The sequence below is a fragment of the Eublepharis macularius genome, chromosome 1, assembly GCF_028583425.1.
Source record: "Eublepharis macularius isolate TG4126 chromosome 1, MPM_Emac_v1.0, whole genome shotgun sequence".
Taxonomy (NCBI): Eukaryota; Metazoa; Chordata; class Lepidosauria; order Squamata; family Eublepharidae; genus Eublepharis; species Eublepharis macularius.
Window position 1 is genome coordinate 129,482,735 of NC_072790.1, and position 15,856 is coordinate 129,498,590.

Consider the following 15,856-nt stretch of genomic DNA (forward strand, 5'->3'; position numbering starts at 1 on the left):
TGAAAATATGAGACAGCCTTGCTTAAGATGAAAGAGCTGGTGGAGAGAAGGGTGGTGAAAAAAGATATCCTCAGGAGAGGAAAGATGCTATTGAACATCTTGCTGGAGTGAAGGGAAACAGTTGAGGTTTGGCACTACAGCCGCCATCTTCTCTCCTCTTTACAGAGAGATTCTGTCACAGTTGGAAAAGCTCTTATCCAGCTGCAAGTTACATAAGCACAATACTGTCAGAGAATTTCAGTATGTTCCCTTACAAAACAGATGGTTAATACTAATTTGTTTGAGGGCAATAAGTTTAGAAGCAGAGCCCCAAATCCAAAACAAATGCTGCCTTAACAACCACATCCAACATTACATTTGATTCTCACTCACATGATCATTCTTCACAATTGCTAGATGTCTCAACACACGTCAAGTTCTTCCTTCACTGTAGAATTAGCTTCCAGTTTTGGCCATTCCTACATTAATCATTTTTTAAAATAAATTTTAAGTATTTAGTTACAGGAACTCCAAATACAGAGGTGAGATTCTATTAGCAGAAGACATGTAAGGAGAAAGAGGTTATTTTTGAGGACCATATTCAATGCTTTGATCACACTAAGAAACCCAATCAAAATTAACCAACAAATAAAGATTATACATAACACTTGTGAAAGCATGCCATATGGAAATGCAGAGCTACAGAAAGGAATTAAGTGGGATTTATTTTTGTATAAACAGGCCAACCTATACAGAAAACAAAATGGGGATGCAAACATGTTAGAAGCAATGCCTGCATGAGCTAGTAATTCCTACAAGAATGCTGCAAACAAGTAGACCTAATCTCTTAATACAATATATCAGGAAGTATATTGCATACATATCAAGGGACAAATCCATGGGATATCAGTCAACCCACTGAATACATGCTATCCCATTACTCCACCAAGAAGCTTAGACTCGCATATGTGATTTTTCCTCACCAGTTTTGTCTTCACAATAACCCTTGGAGGTTATGTTGAGCTGAGCGTGTGTGATTGGCTCAAGGTCACCCAATGAGCTTCATGAATGGGAATTTGAACCTTGGTCTCCCAGATCCTAATCTAACACTTTAAACACTACATCACACTGGAGTTTCCATATCCAGAGGTTCTACTATTATCTATTCCAAGCCACCAGGACAAGGCTATACTATACTATAATATACTAGTAAAGTATACAAGACTCTTAAATAGTGCGGAATTCATTTATACAAATCACATATTACAAATTAAATCTGAGTTTTTCAAAAGTCAATCCAAAATGATCACGCCAATGCCAGCACATATTAACAGTCAAATCCTTTGTTAGCCAGCTCATAAGGCTCAGCAAACCAATTAGGACTTAACTCTCAAGAAAGTGTGCATAGGTTTGCTGCCTTAACATTAATTGTTGCTACCTGAAAGATCTACACAAATCTCTAGTGCTGTGTGTGTAGGACTTGACCCAACACCTGGCAGCAGTGAACAAGGCAAAATCCATCCATTTTTAGGAAAGAGGCTGATAGAAAGTATCCTGATGCCCTTGTATAGATCTACAGTGCATCTGAATCTGAGCCATCTGTTTGCTCAGAAAGGATATCTTAGAGACATAGATGTTGAAAATACAAAACAATAAATCACCTTCTATTTGAAAAAATGCTAATGAATTTGGTACATCTTAGCATTAAGATGGATGAAGGGTGAAGATGGTTTGTAAAACTGTGTGGCATGAAGAAACTGGATCAAGAGAACTTAATCTCCATCTCCCATGATACTTGACCTTGGGGTTGTTCAAAGTTGACGCACAACAGATTCAGAGCAAACCAAAGGTACTAACTTGTCACAGAAAAAACGTATAGAATGCATACAATTTAATAGATGCAGAGGAGTTAGCCGTGTTAGTCTGTGGTAGCAAAATCAAAAAGAGTCCAGTAGCACCTTTAAGACTAACCAATTTTATTGTAGCATAAGCTTTCGAGAATCAAGTTCTCTTCGTCAGATGCCTGATACAGATACTGGCCAAATACAGAAGAGCAGGAGAGAGAAGAGAGGCGGCAATTAGGGGGGGAGGGGGAGGGAGCAATCAAAACATTCCTTTGCTAGTATATGTAAACATCTCCTTTTGGTGTGTGTATCAGTTGGCTTCAAAGGAGTTTGCCCTGTTAGTTTGTAGCAGCCAAAAAGCTAGACCATCCAATTCCAATGTAGTATGGGCCTTCGACAACCACAGCTCTCCCTGCCAGATGCATGTGGTAACAGATTTCCTTTACAGAGGTGGGGTCTGGGGGAGCTCAGTGGCACCTGGTGTGGGCTTTCGGGAACCACAGATCTCTTTGTCAGATGCATCTGGCAGGGAGAGCTGTGGTTGTCGAAGGCCCATACTACATTGGAATTGGATGGTCTAGCTTTTTGGCTGCTACAAACTAACAGGGCAAACTCCTTTGAAGCCAACTGATACACACACCAAAAGGAGATGTTTACATATACTAGCAAAGGAATGTTTTGATTGCTCCCTCCCCCTCCCCCCCTAATTGCCGCCTCTCTTCTCTCTCCTGCTCTTCTGTATTTGGCCAGTATCTGTATCAGGCATCTGACGAAGAGAACTTGATTCTCGAAAGCTTATGCTACAATAAAATTGGTTAGTCTTAAAGGTGCTACTGGACTCTATACAATTTAATAATAGCCACTGGTTTTGATGGCTTTCCTGATCTATCAACAGCTATTACCCATGACAGCCAGATGAAACCTCCATGGTCAAAAGGCTTCTAGGAAGACTATAACAAGAGGAAGTTGTGGCCTTCATTCTCTACTTCGTGGGCTTCCTAAAAGTATCTGGTCAAACAGTGAGATAACAGTAGGCTAGCAATGCTCTTTTAAGCAAAGTTACACCATTCTAAGCCCGTTGACTTCGATGGATTTAGAAAGGCAGAAGAGCCTCAACGGGGCTTTTCCTTAAGTTTTTCACTGCAAAAGATGTTTTGGCAGCTTGATTACTATGACGGTACTGACTTTGGTACGGAAGGGCTTCCATACTTGGTATGGAACAGGCCTTCCGGGAAGGAACAGAGCCCCTGCCAAACGGAACCTCCGACTCCCCCTCCCAGGCAAGTTGTGCTTTATCAATACACTCCCATTTCCTTAGGGATTGGAAACCAGGTCAGAACTGCCTCTCTCTAAACCCGCCAGTAATTCCAAGGGGGTGGCGAAAGGGGAGGGGGGCTGCAGGAACGCCTATCGCGGGACCACCGCACTTGTCATGCAACAAGAGGCCGTCAACTGGGAAAACAACTCCCGCCCCTCAGCTCCGTCAGAGGAACCCTCGTACTAGCGCCGCCGCCTCACCCCGGGGGCCGTTCACCGACCTGGCTCTGACACGGATAGAGAAGGCAAAGCGGCAGACGCCAACAGCCGCTCTCAGACACTGGATGTTGACCTTCTCCGCGCGAATTCTTCAGCCCTCCTCCTCCTTTAGCTCCGCCCCAAGAGCCTCGGGAAAGCGGGCTCATCTCCCCGGGCCCTTCCCGGTAACCTCACAATGCTTCCAGTCACTCGTGACGGGGTCAGTCGGCTCCTCCCCAAGTAACCGACCAATGGGAACGGGCTGTGGGTGGGACTCGCGTCATTCCGGCGGTGCGAGTGGGAAGGTGGTGCCATAAGGAGTAAAATGGCGGCGCAAATGGTGGTGCTACCGGTACCTCTCTCGGGCAAGTTCAAGGGGTGCGTTTCATATCACTTCTCCCCGCCCCCGCCAAGCTCCCCGACGCGGGAGAAGGGTAAAGCGCGGAGAGGGTAGTTGCTTTTGCGTCCCTATCAGACTTCCGCCTTTATGTGTCGAGTATTTTACGGTCGCTGTAGTTAAACAGACTCAAAACTTACGTATCTCCGTCGTTACTGCGACAGGCAATTGGGGGAGGGAGTAATTTAAGGCGCTAGCAAGTTTTTATCTAGACTCGGGTGCATTGGGATGTTGAAGAGCGACTAGGTTTCCGGGGTATGTGCTTTCGAGAGTCGGAACTCCCTTTGTCAGTTTTTATTTAGTTTCAGGTGGGTAGCCGTATTGATCTACAATAGAAAAGCAGGATCCGAGTCTAGTGGCACCTTAGAGACCATCAGGATTTTCAGGGTGTAAACTCTCCAGAGTCAAAGCTCCTTTCTTATCTTTGTCTGTCAGGTACTATACTCTAAAGCTTGAGCTACATGTGCAGCAGAAGTAGGTGGGGGATTTTAAGGCTTCAGGAGAAGGGCACCCTTGGATGCACAAACCTCCCCCCCCCCCATTTTTTTTTAGCCCAGCTTGTTTGCATGATGTGCTGCATTTCTCATTGCAAAGATGTGCAGGTTTGTTTCGTTTTAATGTACAAGAATTCCAGAATGACATCCCTCAACCAGTAATTGGATGTGGTATAGTTTATTTTGTTACCCCATAGATCTACTGGCATTCTAATGCACATGCAGGCTGTGTTCTTGAACATATTTTCTGAGGGCTGACAGTACAGTGCTAAACATGGTTACACTCTCTTAAGCCCACTGAACAGGTTTAGAAGGGTGTAGCTGCGTAGAATTATACTGTCTCATTGAGTTAACTTGGACTTACTCCTGAGTAAAAACGTATTTAGGGTTGGGTTGTGCATGGTAGAAGGGGAAAGTTGAGTATGCCCAAAGGTTACCAACTGGCAAAACTTCTTTTAAAAGAGAGAGAAGGGAACTGCGCTGTTGTGTATTAGAGTCAGAATTTTTTAATATCAGGTATATGTTCTGCTCCAGGCAGGATATCATAAGTGGTGGCACTGATAAGTCAAACAGTTCTGTTCTATACTACTTACACATGTGTTCCAGTGCATTTTAGATTTTGTAACCAACAGTTTTCCTGTGGGAGAGGAGGCAACTGAAATGTAGAAAAGCTCTTCCAGTTCTGATGAGAATCACATTCTTTTTTTTACCAATTTTGACACTTGTCAGTGAATGAGTTTCCAGCTGCTTTCCCTTCTCCTAACCCATAGGCTAACATATTATGTTGATAGTCATTCTCTTCCTGGGTCAGAAGAAGGTGTCTGCAGTAAAATGTCGATGCCTTCTGTAGTTGAAAGGGAAAGTTTAGTTCGGTTGGAAAAGCCATACAGGGTTCCAAGAAGGCGCTGTGTGCACCACTGCCAAAAAGAGATTGAGAAGCAAGGGTTGCTGATCAGGAAGGTAGGCTGAGCAGTGGGATGTTATTGAGTGAGGACCCAGGTTGTGGAGGATGATGGGAGTGATCAAGGAAGAGGAACAATATAGGTGGTTCGCAGATGACTTGGCAACTTTTAAAAAAGTGAGCAGAGGAGATAGGTCTAAAGGAAGAAAAAGGGATGCTTGGTTGAAAACACAGCTGGACTGTGAGTGTAAAAGCTTTGGAATGGAAAAGGGGGTCTAGAGCACTACTGACTGGGAGTATAGCTTGGAATATATGTGTGTCTTATGGGTCCAGTGATGATTTCACAAACCAGATATTTGGTTACAGATCTTTAGGTGTTAATTGACATTTATCCAACCTTAATTACAACATTTTTGTGCAGAGGCACATGATGATATTTGTTTATATTATATATTTGAAAATTTATACTTTGATATTAAAATATTGCAAATTGACATGGTTCAGTGCTGTTGTTAGGAAGTTTTTAAAAAACATTAAACTTCTGTACCAAATTATAGATACATCTTTCAGTATTCAATTTATTCTACCAAATGTCTTCTAAGTCCTTATTAGTCTGCTTTGGGAAATTGCTTGGCTGAGTTAACTGTATGATAAGCTTATTCTTATTTATCTCTGTAGACTGTGTAAGACTAAGACAATGTAAAGTTTTCCAGAAAATCTGTTTAAATGCCTGAGATAATATTTCTTGGTTGATCACCAGATAAGAAATGACTATCAGTGTATGGCTTAAGTTTGCAAGTCACTAGACCAATACAAGTACATGATCTTTCAGCTTTAAGGATAGCGTACCAGTAGTAGTAATCCTGCTTACTTGGAATGTGGTTAATGAAGGATGGGTGCATGTAAAATAAGTTAAGGGTAGTCAAAGTGTATATCTCTTCTAAATCCAGAAGATTAGTGTTTTCTGGATTTCAGATATCTGGTGACAATTTTGATTTGGTTCTTCATAGATCTTTTGCATATGATACAATTAAAGACAGGCTGCCTCAAATCCTGACTAGAGTTATTGATACTCTGCATCGACATAGAAATGAGTTCTTTGAAGAACATGGAGAAGTAAGAAACTTTTATCTTTGACCCTTTTTATTCTTAAAGTTGTCTTAAGTCTACCAGTAATTGTCTAAGAGCTAATTTGCATGCTTAAGAAGAGAACCTTTTTCTGTGTGTGTTTTATTCCAAGTATATTTGTACTGTATCCTTCTTTTCCTTCAACATCTATATGGTCTGTGTGCTCTCTTCTTTGTAGGCTGTCTTGTTCTCCCCTTGTATCTTACATTATCTTATTTCTCTTCTGAATGGAGAACATTTCCTTCCCCCTCCTCACATATTAAGTGCAATGCTCAGAATGTTAGGTATTATTTCAGGGAGTAGCAGAAACAGTATTTGAAGTTGCTACTGTGGAATTTAGAAGAGTGCTGTATTTATGATAGCAGAGAATTCCAAACTTTGCAGTTAGAAAATTAAAATGCTGTGGCAAGTATTGACTTACCAAAAGAGAGCCATGTATTAGGTATAGAATACTTCTTAAAAATTTGAATAGTTTTAGCAGAGCAAGATTTGGAAGGCATTTGAAGGGTTGGAAAATAGAGGAAGAGAAACATGGGGATGCTGGGCAAAAGGACTTCCCTGTCTTATCTATGGCATGCAAGAAGAAATGTTAGCAGCTGGATCTAGATGCTCATGATGATGTACATCAGAAATATCTTCCGTAGTACTTCTTTTAGTCATGTTGCTTGTACGTGGACTTCAAAATTGGTATTTAGTTCCTGTAAACAGTAAGATACAGTGCATATTGTGATAATAGTCACCCTGAGCCCATAGGATCAATGTAGCTTATGTTAGAAAATATATTCACTGGAAATAGAGTGTGGAATTTTTCAGAGTTCTGTAGTAAAAACCCCGTAACTTTGGTCCAACACAAATTGAAGGTAGCTCCAAAGTGAAATGAGGAACCATTTGTTGTCTTATGCCCTTTGAAGGCCTGGCAGGACTCATTCCCATGTGAGAATTTATAGTCTGTTTAATTCTTCCTTTGCTATCATACTCATTTATATGTCCTGCCCTTATTTTCAGTTGGCATAAACAACAAAACAATCGTGGAAGTGGGGTGAAAGATTCATTTTCCACAAATAAGTGTGTAGGATTTTAAGATTGTTAGATCCTATAGAAGGAACAACACCTTACAATTTGTGCTTTGCAGACTTAACGAGGTATCTATGATACATTAACTATTGTGAAGTTTTTCCTTTTGCCCTGACCTACTTTTACTTACTTGTTTTGGCTTACTGCATCATGTACAGGAAACAATTTCTCTAGGAACTCAGTTTAATTCAAAGACTGTGTTGGCTATCTTATTTGCAGTGCTAAGTTATGAGCTCTGGACTATGCACATTTGCATTGAATTATTGACTGTCTGTTTCCTGCTTAGCTGTTGGGATACATCAAACGATATTATGTAATGGATATGGTTATTGAAAATATAGTTTTATAAACAAACTTGTATTGGCATTGGAAAAAATTATTTCCCTTTTTATTTTAGAAAGGTATTGAAGCAGAGAAGAAAGCTATAGCCTATCTCTCCAAGTTACGTAATGAATTGCAGACAGACAAGCTGTTGATTCCTTTGAATGATAACCTGCCTGATACCGCTCTGTGGAACCAGTACCTAGAATATCAGCAGAATTTATCATATGGACCTCCAAGCTGGTTTAAATCACCTTGGTTATATGTGGAATGTTATATGTATCGTAGAATTTATGAGGCTTTAGTTCAAAAGTAAGTATATGTGATATTATACCAACATTTTGTATGGCTTCTATTTGTTGGATGAAGGACTTGGGGAAAAGAATTAAAACTTAAAGAGACCTCAAGTGCTAACCATATTCCCTTCTTCACTACCTCCAAACTTGACCTGGACTATATATCTTGCTGTGAATTTTGAAATACTTACAACCTGTTTCATATTTTGCTGATTCTGTGATCAGTCTTGAATCTGCAAGATTGACACATCTTAAGTTTACAGCTTAATTAATTTCTGACATTCACCTTTCTATCAGATGAAAAATGGTGAAAACCTTTTTAAGTCTATGCAGTTACAAATGAAACCATGTGAAAAAAGTCTTATCATCTTTAGACGTAGTTTTTTTTTTAAATACTTTATATAGCACGTAATCTTCCTAGAGATGTAAAATTTCGAGGAAAAAAGGAAAGTAAGTGTTGAATATATTTCACATCAAATCTAAACCTGTTTTGTTGCTTTAAGAACATAAAATGCACCATTTATAACTTGGCATGTAAAAAATTGTATTAACGGGCAAATGTATGGAATTTAAAAATATAAATGGCTTAGTTTCCCATAAGCAAAGTTGCAAATACAGTAAGAAGCTCTTATGAACAGCCTCACTACGAATGCAGGCTGAGACCAGGAAGTCAATCACAGGTTTCAAAATTGGGAGGGGGAGGGATGATGAATGACTAAGGAAGGGCAGGGCAGGAGCCTGGGAGAGTGAAAGTGAGGTTGGCCAGGAAGCATAGACCGTGGTCAGTCAGCCACCTTTCCCCCTTTTAAGTGCTTTTTGTTACCTGATCCTTAAAGATTTTAAAAAAAACCAAACTTTGAAATATTTCACCATCAGTTAAAGGCCACCTTCCATTCCCAAAGTGTGCTCTGTGTCATGTATCTATAGTCTTTGCTAATGAAACTCATTTGCTGTTATCCAGGTAGTGCCATCATTCAAAGAAAATAAAACACAATTTCTTATTCTACAGTTATTTTATTGTCTACCTTGTTTAACTGTTACACATTATTACAACAGTAGAGTTTTTCTGTTTCTCTTTTGCAAACATACAATATTTCAGTAATGCTGTAGATTTAATAGGCTTCGGTGGGCTAACCTAACCATCATCTATTACATGTATGTTTCTGGGAAAATGTGTTCCAAGTTCCATACCCAGGACTTACAAACTTCGAGAACACAGCCTGTTTGTGAGATGGGGACCTGCTGTATCCTCAGGACTAAAGCAAGATGGAGTTTCATACTGCTGCATCCTATTTTGTCTCAGTGCATGCAACTCATTCCAGAAAAGTCTTTCATAAGACTTTTTTTCCTCTCCCAGTTTCCCAAATTTTCATTGGAATTTTTATTTTAAAAATCCTTCGAAAAAGACAGGATTTTTCCAGGGTTCCCCCCTCCCCCAGGCAGTCACATCTCTAAACCTGCCAGCAGGATTTGAATCCAGTGGCACCTTAGATAGCAATAAGGTTTTCAGAGACAGTGCTCTCTTCTTCAAGCCAGCACGGCTAACCACCTAAAACTATCCTGCCTATACAATGTCTAAGGATATTCTAGGATACACATTGTACGTAAAGTCTTTTCAGCATATATGATATAAAACAATTACTTACTTAGTTTTGTAAGGGAGGAAATGAAAAATGCTTTCCTGCTGTTCCTGAAACCATTTCTGAGTGTTTTGCATTATGATTTACCATACTAATTTCTGTACATTTTCTTTATAAAGTGCATGTAGCCCGTCATGCAAAATGTCAACATAAACAATGTATATATTGTCTTAGAATTCAAGACTAACAAAGCTCTTCATAAGTTGAAGATGTTTACTATTTCTTACTATAGAGAGGGAAGGCATGTTAACTGTTATTACTTGTACTTTGTAGCACAGATTATTGCTTTACTCTGTTACAGATATACCCAATCATTGATCTGATTTTTTTTTAATGTTTATACTCTGCTTTTCTCCCCAGTGGGACTCAAAGCAACTTACAACATCATTCTCCCTTTCCATTTTATTCTTACAACAGTCTTCCTGTGAGGTAGGCTTGTCTGAGAGTGACTGCCCCAAGCTCACCTAATAAGCTTTCATGACAAAACCAGGATTTGAACCCAGGTCTCCCAGATCCTAATCCAACACTCTAACCACTACACTTTGCTGAAAGTGCCACACTAAGCAGAGTTTCACTCTTCTAAGTCAACGGGCTTAGAAGGATGTCACACTGCTTAAGATAGCACTGTGAGTTGGATAGTGTGAGGGGTTTGCTTCTGTCTTATTTGGTAGTTACGAACCTGAGTTAAGTATTCTCCAAAAATGATTGCAAGAAGGGAAAATTTTAACAGCACTCTGAGAAGACATAAGGTGTGGGAGAAAAGGATTTGAGAATAAATGAAAGTATTCACAAACTCTTTCCTAAACATGATACCCAATGTAAAACTGTTGCTAAAAACAGCATCTTCTTGTATTCTCCCTGACAATGTTACTTTGTTTCATGACATGTTATGCATTTCTCTTTCCCTGTCCAACAGTGTGGAGCTGGGATGGAGAAATGCACGGCATAGTGTCTTCAGGAAAATGCAGCAAGTGATGCCGTGAGCAAGGTGGAGGCAAAATTGATCAGGGGGTGCAGTTTTCAGTACATATTGCTACTAGAAACTAATAGTGATATATTTGTTTCTCCTTCTCTGTAGTTCTCCCATCAGTGATTTTGATGTATTTAAGGAAGAAAAAGTACAAGGTTTTTTTGAATCTCAGCAAGCAATTGTTACTTTAAGTACATACTTCCAAGAGCTGCTGAAAAATATAGCAGATCTAGATGAAAAACGTCTTCAGGAGGAATTTTTTAAGCTGCTGCAGGTAAAATTTATAACAGTAAAATTGAAACATCTGCTCTATTACAAATACACTGTGATTTTGAAAGCTATTTTACTTTTTCAAAGATGAGCTAATAGAGTCCTTGTTTATAGTAGGTTTCTGGAATGAATTATTCAACAACTACTCATGTTAACAGAATAACTTCAAGGGATGTGAAAACATGTGAAGCTCTTCCTGTAAAGCTTCCAGCTCCATAGTCATGGTTTTCAGAAAGATTTTTACAACTGTAGAGAACAGTGGTAGAATTCTCACAATATTAATGGCTGAGATACTGCTGAGACTCAGAAGAAAAATACAACTAGTAGCGAAAAATAATATGGAACTTGATCTGAAGCTCACTAAAACTTCTGTGCACACAGTCTTTTTAACAGATGTGACAGTCTGTAGTATGCCATGATATCTTAGTTCCCAGTCTTCATTTTAAATAAATAGTACTTGCTTTGTGGCTTGTAGAGAACCGCATTTGCAATTGTCATCAACCAAAAAAGCCATATATACTTCCATCCCTGGGATAAGGTCTATACCTCTGGGAGGCTCACAGCTTCCCATGGCAGCAGCTGTTTCAAGGTGGGAATCACCTGCCAACCACAAGCCTCTCCAAGCAATGGTCTTGCCCACTTTTCTGAAACATGAGTTAGCTTCCACACTGAGAGTGCTCAGAAGGGCCACCGGTGGCTCTTGAGACAATACCACTGCTTTAGTTGGTGTGGTAAATGAGAGGGGATGCACCAAAATCCCAGTAGAGAGATCTCAAAACCTTTGCCTAATTAACCAAGGCAGAATTATTGGCAAAGCAAAATGAGTTTGTGAGAGAGAAAAGACCCCAATAAGCTGATGCGCAGCAGATATCTTTGACCATGTATGCCATGCAGGTCATGCTCACTAGCTTATATACCTTCTTACAAAAAAGCCATTAGAAACTTATTTAGTACATCAAGTTACTTCTACAAAAATGCAAACACACCTCTACAAAATTTTGAAAGGTTGACAGGCACTATAGTCTACTAAGTGTAACACTTGACACCCTTTTTGGCACCTCTTGTTATCTTTTCACATACCAAGAGAGGTACATTTAGGATGCAATAAGGGGAGTATTGTGGAATCAAAGCCACAACATCCAGCTGCTCTCGAGGCCATTTCCTGTTGTAAATCATGACTCTCCTGAACATCCCCACCCCTCACTATCTTCAGATGAATTGCTAATGTTGGAAGGTATGTAGGTAAAAAGAGGAGCATAGGGAGGGAGTCAGCCAAGACTCATCCCAGCCTTTCTGCAGAACCCGAGTTTAATTAAACTTATAACTATCATTCTACGTTACTACTTTTACGAGTTCTCCACAGAGCCAATCTGTAACCAACCTGTGTTCTTTCCAGACACACATCACCTCCGGGATTGGCTACTATTTAAAAAAACAGTGTGCAAATGAGCTGAAAACTCTGCCGCTGAGGGAGAGCTCCTGCCTTTCTCCCAAGCTTTTTTTCCTGTGCAAAAACATTGCAGAGGTGAGACATTTCCCCATTTCTGCTGCTTCACATGGAGGTATTTTGTGCACATGCAGCAGCAGAAAGGGGAAAAACTCTTCTTCCTTGCACTGTTTTTGCACAGAGAAGCAGCTTGTTGGAAAGGCAGGAGCTCTCCTTCCCCCAGTGGCAGCTTTCCAAGCCCTTTTGCACTCTCATTTTTTAACAGAAGCCAATCCCCAAACTGACGTGTGTACACACGGAGCACAGGTTGGCTCCATGGAGAACTAATAAAAGAAGTAACATGTAGAGTGACCATTAAGGAGTCTGACATTCTACATAATGAAAAGAAAATCCCTTTAACAGTAAAACGTGTCATTTCTCAATATAAAGCAGATCCGCAGTTCAACAGCATGTTTATCTTTAGCTGGACAGAGAATTGCATTTATATATGTATGTGTATGCGTCCTGATCCGACAGTTAGGGCTGTGTGCATAGCCCTGTTATTAAAATCCATAATTTTTCTCATTAATTGTACAGGGGAGGGAAGAAGACAGAATTCAGTACTCCTTCCCTGCTAATCAACTGATAAGTGGGATTACAGCTTTTTAAAAAATGCTTTTGAATCAGGGCTTAAATGGGTTTGATGCATGCTAGATCAGTGAATTTCCTGGCTTTGGCATCATAAAACTTACTATGTTCTTTTCCCTCATTTAGGTTTCGCTATGGGGCAATAAGTGTGACTTGTCAATTTCAGGTGGTAAAGCTAATTCTCAGAAGTCAGATCCCTTGCAATCTCTGGAAAAGTTAAAATCTTTTATTTTAGTGGATCACATGGAAAATATATGGTCACTGCTTATAAATCAAAAGAAAATGAACTCATGGAGTAGCACTAGAATTGACATGGTCTTGGATAATGCTGGATTTGAACTTACTGCTGATCTTGTACTAGCTGACTTTTTGTTATCATCAAAGTTAGCCGCCGAAATTCATTTTCATGGAAAAAGTATCCCATGGTATGTATCAGATACTACAAATCATGACTTGAATTGGACTATTAAGCAAATGCTGTCAGCTAATCACAGATGGATGTCTAAGTGTGGCGTGAGCTGGGAGGGAAATATGAAAAATGGTGTTTGGATTTATCATGATCATTTTTTCTGGACTTTGCCACATGAATTTTCAAGCATGGCACAGGTTGCTCCTGATTTGTATGCAGAGTTGCAGAAGTCAAATTTAATTATTTTTAAAGGTGATCTGAACTATAGGAAGTTAACAGGTGACCGAAAATGGGACTTCACAGTGCCGTTCCATCAAGCCTTGAACAATTTTCATCCTGCCCCCCTCTGCAGTTTAAGAACACTAAAATCTGATGTTCAGGTTGGATTAAAACCTGGAGAAGGTCAACAGTTAATGAATACTGAACCTGATTGGATGATAATTGGGAAATATGGTATAGTCCAATTTGATGCTGCTTCATGATTGACTGGAATGATATGAAGGATAACACTGTTAAATCAAGGATGGAAGACCACTAGCTTTCAATATGCATGTTCTTTTTCCTTCAAAGTGTCTTGCTGTTATTTTAAAAGTGATATACAACTGTGACACATTAGAGACTCTTTTCTGGTATTTTCTTCCAAAATGTCAAAAAGATATCAAATATTCTCTTATATTAACTATTTTGCTTTATAATTAAAGAATGCTAGTGACAGAGGATTGATTAATTAGCATGATTTTAACATACATATACTACAAGGTGGCTAATTGGCTTGAATTCCTGTAGCAGAAGTCTTATTTTAAAGCTACTAGAGTTGTCTACTAAGTTGTAAATAAATTATGATTTATTAAAATAATGTGTAAATATACTTGGGAATAATGCGTGAGATGAACCTAGTCAGTGCATCATTCCTCTCTTTTCAGAGCATGCTTGACTCCTAGAAGCATCTTTGCTAAATAGAGAAACAAAAGGTCTTGCCCTGTCAAGCTGTCGAAGATTCTTCTGGGACTTTGTGCCCCGTTTCTTTCTTGCAATGGGTTGAATCCCATGATCAGTTTATGTAAAGATTGCAGAACTTCCCCATGTTTCCTCACCTTTCAGAAGTCCTTTCTGATCTGGGAATGTTTATTCCAGGGAAAATAAGACCTGTGCCATGCAAGTCAGGAAGATGCAGTGGTGAGAAAACAGAATCAACCCATCAGTGGCTGCTATTGGGCTAAGCCTGACCCCAAAATGATCAACACAGTAGCTAAACAACTGGGGCTTCTCGGATACATGCGCTGTACTTAACCAAAACACCTTGGAGGTACTAGTCCTTATTAAGTATAAATTTTGTAGAATTTAATAAAGTGCTAAGTGCAAAGAATAATTTGTGCTAATCAGTATCATAAACAATTCATAAATAATTCATAAATAACAAGAAAGTTACATAACTAGCAACAGTGCAACAATCAATATAATTCAGGGTGGCCAAACTGCGGCTCGGGAGCCACGTGGCTCTTCTAGACATGTTGTGCATCTCCCAGAGGTGTCTCAGTATTCCCGTGGCCATACATTTTACTTTATTTCCCTCCCCTCCCTTTCCTTCTTTCTTTCCATGTCTTTCCTTCCCTTTTCCTTCCTTCCTTCCATGATTTTCATATTTTCAATAAAAATGTTGGGGTTGCCAGGTCTTACTCAGAAAATACCTGGGGACTTTGGGGGTGAAGCCTAGCAAGGATGTGTGACATCATTTTTGTGATGTCACTTCCAGCATACAGCACCAAAACCCTACCCCTTCCTGTGACGTCACTTTCAGGACACTCCACCAAACCCGCCTCTTCATCTGAAGTCACTTCAATGCATCATGTCTTGCGGCTCTCAAACATCTGACGTTTATTCTATGTGGCTCTTACATTAAGCAAGTTTGGCCACCCCTATAACTCAATCAAATGGCTCATTAAAAAGTAGTCCAACTGGTGAAGAGTCCATATAGACATCCAAAATTTTCTTATCTAGATGTTGTTTTCAAAATGCAGACCATCATTCAGGTGTAAACGACCTGGAGCTGAATCTCTTTGTCAAAGATCAGCCAACAGAACAGTTCTTTGACGAAGAGATTCAGCTCCAGGTCGTTTACACCTGAATGATGGTCTGCATTTTGAAAACATCTAGGTAAGAAAATTTTGGATGTCTATATGGACTCTTTACCAGTTGAACTACTTTTGAATGAGCCACTTGAATGAGTTATATTGATTGTTGCACTGTTGCTAGTTATGTAACTCTCTTGTTATTTATGAATTGTTTATATTAGCACAAATTGTTCTTTGCACTTAGCACTTTATTAAATTCTACAAAATTTATACTTAATAAGGACTAGTACCTCCGAGGTGTTTTGGTTAAGCCCAAAATGATCAAGGCAGCTGCTTCCAAATTGGTGTAACCAAATATGTTCAGGGCAATTTGTGTAAACTTCCTTATCAGTGTTAACAGGATTCAGGTCCAAGCTCAGAAAGTGAGGAATGAACACTGCATGCTCAGAAGTTCGGGATCAGAAGGAAAAGT

General features: G+C 39.7%; 2 protein-coding genes across 4 annotated transcripts in view; one reads left to right on the forward strand and one right to left on the reverse strand.

The window, feature by feature from the left end:
- Positions 1–3,491, reverse strand: part of RMND1 (required for meiotic nuclear division 1 homolog) — a 41,091-nt gene extending 37,600 nt beyond the window's left edge. Inside the window, exons 1-2 of one of the 2 annotated variants that reach the window (XM_054976308.1) lie at positions 3,362–3,491; positions 373–458 (exon numbers count right to left, since the gene is read on the reverse strand). The gene's annotated coding sequence lies outside the window, so the exon portion shown is untranslated. Of the gene's footprint in view, positions 1–372; positions 459–3,341 lie in introns of both variants that reach the window. The other variant, XM_054976316.1, reaches the window with a different exon arrangement.
- A 147-nt stretch (positions 3,492–3,638) lies between these two features.
- On the forward strand, positions 3,639–14,130 carry ARMT1 (acidic residue methyltransferase 1). Of its 2 annotated transcripts, XM_055001666.1 has the most exons (6): positions 3,639–3,716; positions 6,141–6,246; positions 7,730–7,965; positions 9,950–10,018; positions 10,668–10,833; positions 13,030–14,130. In XM_055001666.1, exons 1-6 carry the CDS (start codon positions 3,664–3,666, stop codon positions 13,792–13,794), a joined length of 1,395 nt encoding a protein of 464 aa, XP_054857641.1. In that variant the 5' UTR covers positions 3,639–3,663; the 3' UTR covers positions 13,795–14,130. The 2 variants fall into 2 exon arrangements, with proteins under 2 accessions (XP_054857641.1, XP_054857650.1); XM_055001675.1 differs by lacking the exon at positions 9,950–10,018.
- The last annotated feature ends 1,726 nt before the right edge of the window (positions 14,131–15,856 follow it).

Coding starts and splice junctions, on each gene's coding strand:
- ARMT1 (XM_055001666.1), top strand. CDS start 3,664: ATGGCGGCGCAAATGGTGGTGCTACCGGTACCTCTCTCGGGCAAGTTC. Junction 3,717..6,140: donor CTCTCGGGCAAGTTCAAGGG/GTGCGTTTCATA, acceptor GGTTCTTCATAG/ATCTTTTGCATATGATACAA. Junction 10,019..10,667: donor TACAACAGTCTTCCTGTGAG/GTAGGCTTGTCT, acceptor CCTTCTCTGTAG/TTCTCCCATCAGTGATTTTG.